Below are 12,034 nucleotides of genomic sequence, written 5' to 3'. Positions count from 1 at the left end.
CTGCAGTTCTTTTCTTTCAGTTCTTAATTGCCTGCTATAAGTGCTGCCATGATCATCACAGAATAAAATTAGTTTCCTTTTAACCAGTGTTTTTATTTCAATATATTGAGCAGTAGCAGTGATCAACAAATTAGTAGCCACTAGGTGGAAAGAACATGTGAAATTTTCCATTGGGTGGCTATTATCTTTTTTTTTTTTTGCTGGTGTTTTTTAATAAACAAATAGATCATAATTTAATCTTCCTACAGAATTAGATTGAATGTAAAACTACAGTGCCTAAATTAAAGGATCATTAAAATTGTTTTCTGTTTGGTTTTTGTTTTTTTAATATTTTAAGCTTACGATATAAACTTACTGCTAAACATGTGCTGAAGTACTTTAGTCTTCTTGTCTAGCTTATTTCACAATGCATGTTTTCAACATTCATCCCTGTTGGAGTTTGCATCAAAACTTCATTCCCTTTTATTGCTGAATAGATAGATACTGCATTGTACCTATATACCGTATTTTGTTTATATGTTCATTTGTGGATGTACACCTTTGGATTGTTTCTGCCTTTTGGCTCTTGTGAATAATAATACTGCTGTGAACATTGGTTTCCGTCCTTGCTTTCAGTTCCTTTGGGTGTATATCTTTATGAGTAGAATTGTCCAGTCATATGGTAATTGCATGTTTAGCTTGTTGAAGAACCGTCAAGCTTCTTTCCATAGCAGTTGCACTGTTTTGCATTCCTGTAAGCAGTGTTATGAAGGTTCTAGTCTTGTTTTATATAGGTATTATTTGTTTATTTATTTGACTGTGCCAGGTCTTAGTTGCAGCAGGTGGGATCTTCAGTCTTCATTAGAGCATGCGGGATTGTTCATTGTGGCATGTAAAATCTGGTTCCCTGACCAGGGATCAAATCCAGGCCCCCTGCATTGGCAGGGCAGGGAGTCTTAGCCCCTGGACCACGAGGAAAGTCCCTCCAATTCCTTTTTTTAATTATTATTGTAGCCATCCTAGTACTGTGAAGGTAGGGTCTGCTTGTTTCGATTTGCATGTAGTGTATTACAGTTTTATCTGCCTGAAATGCCACCATCCTCAGACTAACAAAACTGCTTATTTCTTCTTTGTCGTAACTATATTTATATAGTTCCTTGACTAAAATTTGATAGTTGGATTTTTACAGAAAAGTGTGTTGTCAGAAATCAGATTTTGTAGGTGCTTTTGTTCCAGTGAGCTTCTCTGGTGGCTAAGGTGATAAAGAGTCTGTCTCCGATACAGAAGACCTGGGTCTGATCCCTGGGTCGAGAAGATCCCCTGAAGAAGGGATCTTCTGAAGAATGGCTACCCACTCCAGGATTCTGGAGAATCCCATGGACAGAGGAGCCTGGTGGGCTACAGTCCATGGGATCGCAGAGTTGGACACGACTGAGCAACTAACACTTTCACTTTCAATTTGTTCCAATGAAGGGAAAGAAACCAGAGTCTTTTAAACTCTAGGCAAATATATGTGATTTTTACAGCTGAATGTATTAGTATTCTGTGACTGGAAGCAAGGCTAAGAAGTGAGGAAACTGGACAGGAGTAGGTCGAGAGGCTCTGGCCTGGGATCTGGTATGCTCTGAGTGAAGGTATCATGGGGGAAGGGAAGAGGGTTTCTATGGATAGCTATCTCCTCAGCTTCAGCAAGGAGGTAGTTGCTGGCAGAAGTTTTCCACCTTGAGTGTTTGTGTTATTTGCATGTTGGTTACATCATAGTTCTTTGCAGGTGTAAGTTACCAACTTGTTTTTTTTCCCCCCTCAACCTTTAGTTTGAAAATTTTCAAATGTGCAAGAAATTTGCAAAAATAATATAGTGAAACACCCTTTTACTCTAAAACACCAGTTAATCAGTTATTCATATCTCACCACAATTGGATGGCAAAAAAGTATACAGTCTTTTTATTTATTTATTATTTAGGCCATGTGCCAGGCCTTGTGGGATCTGAGTTCCCTGACCAGGGATTGAACCAGGCTGTGGTGATGAAAGTGCTAAATTGTAATCACTAGGCCAGTGGGGGCTTTCCTATTATCTTTCAGTTGTAGAGGAGGAGGAAGATAGTACTTTAACACTAAACTTAGAAATAAACCTGTTTGTTCATGACATAAATCCTCTAAGGTTACAGTAAAATTTGTCATATAGATCATTCTTAGACTAGTTAGAGACTTAAGTTCTAATATATTTTACAAATAAGTATTTTTACAATAAAGCAATTCATCTTTCTTAGAAGTAGTTTTAACCAAGTATTAGGAAATTCTGTCTTCTATTTATTTCTTTCATTTGTGTTTTAGAGCAGGGGTCCCCAACCTCTGGGCCAATGGCTAGTACCAGTCCCTGGCCTGTTCAGAATTGGGGCTGCACAGCAGGAGGTGAGCAGTGGGCAAGCGAGCAAATCTGCATCTGTATTATAGCTGCTCCCCATTGCTTTCCTTAGTGTCTGAGCTCCGCCTCCTATCAGAAGAGTAGCGGCATTAGGTTCTTGGAGCTTGTACCCAGCTGTGAACTGTGCGTGCGAGAGATCTGGGATGTGAACGCCTTATGAGAATTTATTGCCTATTGATCTGAGGTGGTGGTGCTCAGTAAATATAGTGCCCTTGAATCATCCTAGTTGCCACCCCTGTCTGTGGGAAAGTTGTCTTCTACAAAACTGGTCCCTGGTGCCAAAAAAGTTGGGGACCACTATTAAGAGGGAAGCTCATGCAGCAAAAATGTAAGGTCCTTGCATAAAGATTTTTTGTCTGTTTTGTTCACTGCCGTGTCACCACTGTCTAAAACAGTGCTTAGGGTATAGTCCTAAGCATCTGTATTATTGAAGGTTATGCTAGGTTAATGGGCCAAGATATTATGCTTAAAAGTTTCCTAATAGGTTTAAAATGGAAGATACTGTATTGCCTAATCACTTTTAGATGCGTTTGCCTTATTGTAACTGAGCTGATTTTGTTATTGTATATGTAAATCACATTAAAATAAGAGCATAAGCACATTAAAGATACAATTTTTCAAATAAAGGTGCCCTGTATTTTATTTAATTATAGGAAGCAGTGTGGTTCCTTTCCAACATTACAGCAGGCAACCAGCAACAAGTTCAAGCTGTAATAGATGCTGGATTAATTCCTATGATTATTCATCAGCTTGCCAAGGTCAGTCATTGTTATGAGTTTGTCATGTCTGTTAATATGTTATAATCAAGACTTTTTGAGCAAAAAATTCATTTCAGCTTTTCTTTTTAAATCTTCAGGGGGACTTTGGAACACAAAAGGAAGCTGCTTGGGCTATTAGCAACTTGACGATAAGTGGCAGAAAAGATCAGGTGAGTCTGGAAAAAAAAATGTTATGATTGTTAATATTGGGAAGTACACACTGTCTTGTGTTTAGGAGTTTTTGATTGTTATAAGCCCTGTACTGTATTCCTTTGGAGGAAGAGGTAATTATATGAATAAGAGTATCTCTTCTCTTCTGTTCTCTAGGTTGAGTACCTTGTACAGCAGAATGTAATACCACCATTCTGTAATTTATTGTCAGTAAAAGATTCTCAAGTTGTTCAGGTGGTTCTAGATGGTCTGAAAAACATTCTGATAATGGCTGGTGATGAAGCAAGCACAATAGCTGAAATAATAGAAGAATGTGGAGGTAAGAGGGTTGATTAAAGAAAAACAGTTGAGCTGTGGAGCTCTGAAACATTAGTTCCTTTAAAGACAGTTAATTTGAAAGAAAAGTGCTAGGATACATTGCTATTAATATCATCTGAGGATGTTGCTCTTCTTTATTTGCTATGTTAGTAATCCAGGAAGATTTTCCAGAAAACAGCTGATTGTGAAAGTCACTCCATAACTTTCTTAGAGTTTTACAGTGCTTTTTAGGAAACACAATTACTCCTCTTGAAGTCATGTTGCATAAGATTAAGTGAAAACAAATGTGATAACATCACTGAATATTCAGACAGAAAGTGTTTTCTTAATAACAAGAAGAAAATATCCTAGAGATGTTACGGAGTCTTGTCCATGGTCAGAGAAGTAGTTTGTGGTAGAAGCATAATTAAAAGCCAGATGTTCATACTGTGCTACTATTAATTCACTATTCATTTTGTTTTTAAGATGTCTTATTAATGCATACATATAGAATTTAGAAAGCTGGTAACGACAATGCTATATGCAAGGCAGCAAAAGAGACACAGATATAAAGAACAGACTTGGACTCTGTGGGAGAAGGCGAGGGTGGGATTATTTGAGAGACTAGCATTGAAACATGTATATTACCATATGTGAAAACAGATGACCAGTGCAAATTCGATGCATGAAACAGGACACTCAAAGCTGGTGCCCTGGGAGAACCCAGAGGGGTGGAGTAGGGAGGGAGGTGGGAGGGGGGTTTCAGGATTGGGGGACACATGTACCCATGGCTGATTCATGTCAATATATAACCAGCACAGTGTTGTAAAGTAATTATTCTCCAGTTAAATAAATTAATTTTTTAAAATTAATTCAAAATTAAAATAGGAATAAATAAAATAATGGAACTAATTTTTTTTAAAAAGATGTTTTACTTTTTAAATAATTTGAAACAAGCATTGTAGTCTGATTCAGAACAATTTAACCCAGAAAGTTTGAGCTATAGAATTGTTACTCCAGCTTTTTATCAGTATAGTTGCTTCTGTCTATGAGACAAATACTTATAATTAGGGTACATATTTACTTAGCATTTAATGATTTTTATAAAGCACTCTATATCCATTATCTTTGATACCCATTTTCCCATTTTTCTGGTTTGGATGTTACTATAGAAAAAAGTTGAATTTTTTTCTATAGTAACTTAGATTTGTTACTATATAAAAAATTTTAAAAAGTTATTTTGAAACTACTTCAAAATAACTTAGCTAAAAAGACATTCAAGGAAGAATAGTATCAAGGATTTAATAGAGTTGCATCTGATATATGCAATAAATATTTGGGGAATATAAATAAAGGCATTCTACAGTTAACTATTCTGAAAAAAAATTCCCAAATTGATATGGCTATATAGGAGATAAGCACCCTATTTCTTTCTTTCTTTCTTTTTTTTTTAAGAAATCACTTCTGAATTTAAAGTTTTACCTTCTATTTATGTCAATCTTTGAGTAACATTTGGAAAACGAAAAGATAAAAAAATTATCGTATGCACCAGTATGATTATACTAAAGGAATCTTAGGCTGGGGGAGATCTTGATCCTAGTCTTGCCACTCACTTGCCATGTAACCTGAAACAAACCCCTTTATATCTGCGCCACACTCCCTCATCTGTCAAATGGAGTGTTTAGGTGATTTTTAAACTGCCTGCCTCAGGGAACAGGGTACCTCAAGGGCCTCTAAAGAGGAAGAAATCAGTGGGGAGCTGGTTCTCTAAACAGAACAACTCAGGATTTTATCTGTTTTTTTAGATAAATGATCATCTTTGGAGGGTGGTAGGGAGGGTGTTTTTAGTTCTTTAGGATGTTTCATGGTTAAATGAGCACAGTTTCTTTATTAGTGTGTACTTAATTATTTTAATTATTATCAGGTTTGGAGAAAATTGAAGTTTTACAGCAACATGAAAATGAAGACATATATAAATTAGCATTTGAAATCATAGATCAGTATTTCTCTGGTGATGATGTAAGTATATATTAAAGTATAGTGTGTCTGCATGTACATTAAAATCTATACGTAAAGTAAGTTTACTAAGAATTAATTTTCCATAACTAAATTGATACTGTATTCCTGTTACCTTTGCTTTTGTAATTTGTTAAATGGGAGGAAACAGTAATTATAGAAATGATGTATGTTCAGATCGGTAAATCTACAGATACAGGGACTTAAGAACGGGGCAGTTTTTAAATGTCCAGTTTTAAATCGCTGACTCTCTCTATTTCTGTCTGCACTGGGCCTTTGTTGCTATGCAGGCTCCTCCCTAGCAGTGGTGCGTGGGCATCTCTTGCGGTGGCTTCTCTGGCTGCAGAGCGCAGGGCTTGGGGCACATGGGCTTCAGGAAATGGCGCTCCTGGTCTCTACAGCACAGGCTCGGTAGCTGTGGCACACGGGCTCAGTTGCTACACAGAGGTGGGATCTTCCCACATCAGGGATAGAACCCATGTCCCCTGCATTGGCGGGCAGTTGGTGTCTTTCCCTTTGAGCCCACAGGGAGGCCCTATGATTTTCTTAAAATATTTTTAGGTATTAAAAACACACACAAAATTCTTTTCCTAAGAAGTAAATCAACTCTGCTTACACTGTAATGTATAGTATCTTAACATAATGAAAATTCTTTTTCTTCTTCTTGTAGATTGATGAAGATCCTAGCCTCATTCCCGAAGCAACACAAGGAGGTACTTACAACTTTGATCCAACGGCCAACCTTCAAACAAAAGAATTCAATTTTTAAATTCAGTTGAGTGCAGCATCTATCCCACATTGAATACGAAGCACCACCAGATGGCTACCAAAATGACAAGAGCAACAGCAACTACCGAAGGCTCCAAAACATACATGCCTCTTTGTTTTGATGCTTCTAAAGCAAGCCGTGTCTCAGTCACTTTGCAGTTGCCAAAAGTCACTATCCACACGGACTGTAAATGCATATGCATGATTTCCTAAACTGGTTTAGAATTCTCCTTAACAGTCTTGACTGCCCTGTTTTCCCCCGTTCCCTGGTGCCACACGCTGACATCTGCAATCTCCAGTTTAGAATATTCCGTAGTGGTGGCATGTCAGCTGCCCACTTGATACTCCTTTGGAAAATGGTGCGCTGTGGATCAAGACACTTTGGTATGACACACACACGCGTTGGAAGACTTTAAAGAGGTGCAGTCTGATCTGAGCCTCCATCATTGTCCTCCACAAACATATTTTCATACTCTTTATGTGGAAGAATAGATTTTAAAAGTACAAGCCAAATGATTTTCATTGGTGGAACTGACACAAACAAAAAGTAACTTAAAAAAAAAGAAACTTCGTTATTGATTAAACAGATAAGTTTTAAAAAACTGTGCTTCATCTACCAGTAATTGATGTGTTCATTATCTGCCTCAGAAGCCAGGGTTGGAGGAAGGACTTTAGCTATGGATGGTAACGCTTTTGCCATTATACCTAATTTTTGAGAACAGCAAGCCCTATTTGACCACTCACTCCAGCCTGTGTGTTCCTGCTGTTTTGAAGTAATCAAATGCTGTGCATGGTATTTTACCTGAGCTGCAACCTGTTATGGACTTGAACTTCTGTTTAAGTTGAAAGCAAGAATCCCTGACCATAAAGAAAAATAAATAAATAAAACCAAAAAACACAAAGGTCTAAAGTACCCATTGGTGATATTAAAAAAGAAAATCTTGCTTTCAGCTTTCAGGAGTTAATATTTTTCGTTTTAAATTGATAATTGGATATGGTTGATTTATATTGGGTTTAAACTGTGGAGCTTTCATGTTTACTGTAATTTAGTCTTAAAATATTTTTTACTTAGTAACCAGTGCTTTTGATAATGTGGTTGGCAACAAACCAGCAACTATCTAGAAGTGTCATAAGACTTCATTCTTTGAGTATTGGGAAGTTCATTCAGATCCTACTCTAAAAGCATATTCACATATAAAAAGATTCAGACAAGGATCTGCCTAGAGGAATAATCTGCAGTTATTTAACATAAACCTGATTTGCAGTGATCTTCAAGTAATTCTGAAAAATCTGGTATTACTGTGTAAAGTCACTGCTTTTGGTAAATTGTCCGACCCAGTTATTAATGAAAGAATATGGATTTGAAATTTCTTAAACTGAACAGTTTGTGCTGTCACAGGAATGGTTTTGTTGCTATTGTTTACTGGGTATAATTTCCCAACGCGTTGATGTGAAGGGATAGGAAATCTAAACTAATTTAGTTATCCAATGGGAGGGGGGTGCATTTACTGTGATGAAGATGAGATACATGCCGTCAGAGCTTTGTGAATCAGCGGGGGTGTTTTCACTGATAAACAACACATAGCAGGTGTGCATTCATTACAAATATGTGTATCTGCCAAGGTGGAGCCACTTTAAAGAGTGAGTTTTGTCTTGTATCTAAAGTGGATACAAGCGTATGTTTAAAATGCAAGATTTTTACTTGCTAGAGAATCTGTTTTAATATAGTGGTTTGGCCTCTGATTATTTATAGGTTTTATAAATTTTAGAATCAATTTCTCTTTAAGGTGGCTCAGACTTTTCAACTCTTGTGCACATAAAATTGAGTTGAAGTTCATTGTGCCTTTTTTTCTTTATCCAAATTTTGAGTTAAAGCTTCATATGGTAACTGCATCCTGTTCAGACACCATGGTCTAAATTTTTGAAACTGTGTGGTGTTCACTAAAAGTAGGAATAATAAAGTCAAAGCTAATCAAGGTCACAAACTTCGGTGAAACCCTTAAAGTCCAAATCTTCTTGATATTGTGAATTATACCCCTTCCAGTTTACTTCCTTCTGGACTCCCCATAGTTACTGACAGTTACCTTTTAAATTTTGCACACATGGAGACTGAATTGGGCCTCTACTGTGCCGACTCCTATTTCCTGTGTGTTTTAAGTGCAAACTAACATAAGTGAACATTAGCATCAAGTAGTGCAGACGTCCGTGTGCATTGGCTTGATCCAGTTTGTTGTGACCTATCGGTTTGGAATTGGAATTGCACCATTTCGTAGACAAAGGAAACTAAGTATATTGCTGCACTTTTACGTTTTCAAAACAGTGTTGAAAATTTGCATTGTTTTTATTTTTTTTAAACTCAGTTAAAAAAGACTAAAACGTTCTTTCAAAAGAGGCATCTAAATGTGTTCCTAATTTTGTATATGGGCTTAGGTTTTGTAACCAATAAAAAAGCTGCTATCAAATATGATAAAACATCGAAGAACTTATTTTTGAAAGTATCTGAATTTCCTAGTTTTGTTTTCTATGTGGTTAAGTGGAATTATTTTCCAAATATTAGCCCCAATGAAGGTGAATCATGAATTAACTCTTTCACTGTATTTTAATATCTCCTTTCCACTAGAGCAAACTAGGATGACCAGTAACAATGCTAGGTTCAAGAATATCGTGTAACCTAAGAAGTAGCAAAATCTACACTGATTTCCTAAGCTGCTGTAGATGGTGACAGAAACAATAGAAACTTCTTGTTGCACAGGCTTGAGGCTAGAAGGCAGGGTGGTGGCTGGGACTTGCTCTCTGGAGGGAAGGATTTTCATCACTTCCTGCTTCTGGTAGTCCTTAGCTGGTAGCTGCATCTCTCTAGTCTCTGCCTTCATTAGCACATCAGTTCTCTGTGTGTCTCTGGTTTAAATACCGTAACTCATAGAAAGCCATTTCAGACGATTGTGTAATTGTGACTTTCATGAAACAAAAGCTGAAACTTTACTTAAGGCTTGTCTAATCCTTGAAAACCAGAACTTTGCAAGATAGTAATTGAAGTAAACCTAACAGTTTTAACCTGTTAGATAGAGGTTGTGGCTGTAAATGAAATCTTGGATTTTTTAAAAGAACAGAGGATCAGCCAAACTTTACTTTTGTATAATGACACTTCAGATTATTTTTGAACAAACTCAATGTATGAGAAAATAAATTACACTTGCCAGCATGTACTTCACAAGGATTGTCCTTTTGAGAAGACACCTATTGCTGGTAAAAATTTATGGATGTCAGTTGTCTAACAGTGATAATTACGAATTTTCTTAACCCTAGTTGAACTGGGGGTTTAAATCTATTTGGAGAAAGGGAATATAATCTCTGTACATTAAGCTGTAAGTTTTAAGGCATATATAGGCCAAGGAGTGCTATCTTTAACCTACCACTCATTTGTCCAGAGTGTAAAAGGAGCTCTTCACATAAATGATGTACTTTGTTAAATAAATGAGAAACACTGCTAGAATGACTCTCAAAAGCACAGCATATAGATGAGGCTCTATCTATACATACTTGTATACAGCTGACCCTGAACAACATGGATTTGAACTGTGTGGGTCCACATATATGTGGGGTTTTTCAATAGTAAATACTATAGTACTGCACGATCTGCTGTTGGTTGACTCCTCGGATGTGGAACCACTTGCACAAAGGAACTGCTGTATGGAGAAACTCTGTGTATGGAGGGCTGACTATAAATTATAGGCAGATTTTCGAATATTCAGAGGGTCAGCACCCCTAACCCCTGTGTTGTTCAGGGTCAGTTATATAGATGGACTCAGTACTCAATCAAGACAAAGTGTTTAGGAATAGGAATGTGGGAACACAGCATATTCACATCCTTCATCTTGTTCGGTCCCTAAGTCATGTCCGACTCTTTGCAACCCCATGGACTGTAGTGTGCTAGGCTCTTCTGTCCTTCACTGTCTCCCAGAGTTCGCTCAAATTCCTGTTAATTGAGTTGGGATACTAGCTAACCATCTCATCCACCGTTGTCCCTTTCTCTTCCTGCCCTCAGTCTTTCCCAGCATCAGCACTGTGCTGTGCTTAGTCACTTCTGTCATGTCCAACTCTTTGCCACCCCATGGACTGTAGCCTGCCAGGCTGCTCTCTCCATTGGGATTCTTCAAGCAAGAGCACTAGAATGGGTTGCCATGCCCTCCTCCAGGGGATCTTCCCAGCCCAGGTCTCCTGCATTACAGTCAGATTCTTTACCAGCTGAGCCGCCAGGGAAGCCCAAGAATACTGGAGAGGGTAGCCTATCCCTTCTCCAGGGGATCTTCCTGACCCAGGAATCCATCTGGGTCTCCTGCATTGCAGGCGAATTCTTTACCATCTGAGCCATCAGGGAAACTTCCCTGGTAGAGAATCCCTCCGTTACTTCCCAATAAACTCAATTTTACTGGCTGCTGGCATAACCTTTAACTCTGTGCTCATTAATGGGTTGACTTGGGATCTTTTTCAGTTTTTCTCAGCATCAGAGTCTTTTCCAATGAGTCAGGTCTTTGCATCAGGTGGCCAGAGTATTGGAGTTTTGGCTGCAGCATCTGTCCTGATGAATATTCAGGATTGATTTCCTTTATTGATTGACTGGTTTGATCTCCTTGTAGTCCAAAGGACTCAAGAGTCTTCTCCAGAAGCACAGTTCAAAAGCATCAATTCTTTGGTGCTCAGCCTCAGCCTTCTTTATGGTCTAACTCTCACATCCATACATGACTACTAGAAAAACCATAGCTTTGACTATATGGACCTTTGTAGGCAAAGTAACATCTCTGCTTTTTAATACACTGCCTAGATTTGTCATAGCTTTTCTTCTAAGGAACAAGCATCTTTTAATTTCATGGCTGCAGTCACCGTCTGCAGTGATTTTGGAGCCCAGGAAAATAAAGTCTGTCACTGCTTCCATTTTTTTCCCCATCTATTTGCCATGAAGTGATAGGAATGGATGCCGTGATCTTAGTTTTTTGAATGTGGAGTTTCAAGCCAGCTTTTTCACCGTCCTCTGTGATTCTTATCACGGGGCTCTTTAGCTCCTCTTCACTTTATGCCATAGAGTGGTATCATCTGCATATCACATTGTTGATATTTCTCCCGGCAGTTGTGATTCCAGCTTGTGAGTCATCCAGCCTGGCATTTCATGTGATGCACTCTATTTACCCATGAAATCCCTCAGCTAACTTTAACGTGTATCAGGGTTTCTCAAACCCTTCAGTATTGACATTTTAGGGAATTCCCTGGTGGTCCAGTGGTTAGGACTCTGCACTTACACTGCCGAGGGACCAGGTGCGATCCCTGGTCAGGAAACAAAGATCATGCAGGCCTTGAGGTGTGGCCCAAAAAAAAGGAGAAAAATGGACATTTTAGGCTGGATAGTGTTTGATTGTGGGAGGCTGTCCTGTGTATTGTAGGGTGTTTAGTTGCATCATTAGGCTCTGCCCACGAGACTTTGTAGCATCTCTGCGCTTCCCAGTCAGGACAGCGAAAAATGTCTCAAGACACAGCTACGTGTTTCCTGGGGGCCAGAACTGCCCCATGCGTGAACGATTGGCCTAAATCAATTCAGCTAGGAAACTTCTCCACTCAAATGAGACAG

At 38.3% G+C, this 12,034-nt stretch overlaps 1 protein-coding gene and 1 non-coding gene across 2 annotated transcripts in view; both read left to right on the top strand.

The window, feature by feature from the left end:
• Positions 1-8,809, top strand: part of KPNA3 (karyopherin subunit alpha 3) — a 96,179-nt gene extending 87,370 nt beyond the window's left edge. Inside the window, exons 13-17 of the mRNA XM_069601396.1 lie at positions 3,058-3,162; positions 3,261-3,332; positions 3,490-3,652; positions 5,555-5,649; positions 6,317-8,809. Of these exons, the coding sequence (XP_069457497.1) occupies positions 3,058-3,162; positions 3,261-3,332; positions 3,490-3,652; positions 5,555-5,649; positions 6,317-6,415 (534 nt within the window). The 3' untranslated portion in view covers positions 6,416-8,809. The remainder of the gene's footprint in view (positions 1-3,057; positions 3,163-3,260; positions 3,333-3,489; positions 3,653-5,554; positions 5,650-6,316) is intronic.
• A 2,863-nt stretch (positions 8,810-11,672) lies between these two features.
• TRNAV-UAC (transfer RNA valine (anticodon UAC)) lies at positions 11,673-11,745 on the top strand. Its single transcript has one exon. It is a non-coding gene; the product is annotated as a tRNA-Val (tRNA).
• Positions 11,746-12,034: the final 289 nt, after the last annotated feature.

This window comes from Ovis canadensis, chromosome 10 (assembly GCF_042477335.2).
Source record: "Ovis canadensis isolate MfBH-ARS-UI-01 breed Bighorn chromosome 10, ARS-UI_OviCan_v2, whole genome shotgun sequence".
Lineage (NCBI taxonomy): Eukaryota > Metazoa > Chordata > Mammalia > Artiodactyla > Bovidae > Ovis > Ovis canadensis.
Note: the sequence above shows the minus strand (reverse complement) of the source record. Positions and strands in the feature narration are given on the sequence as shown.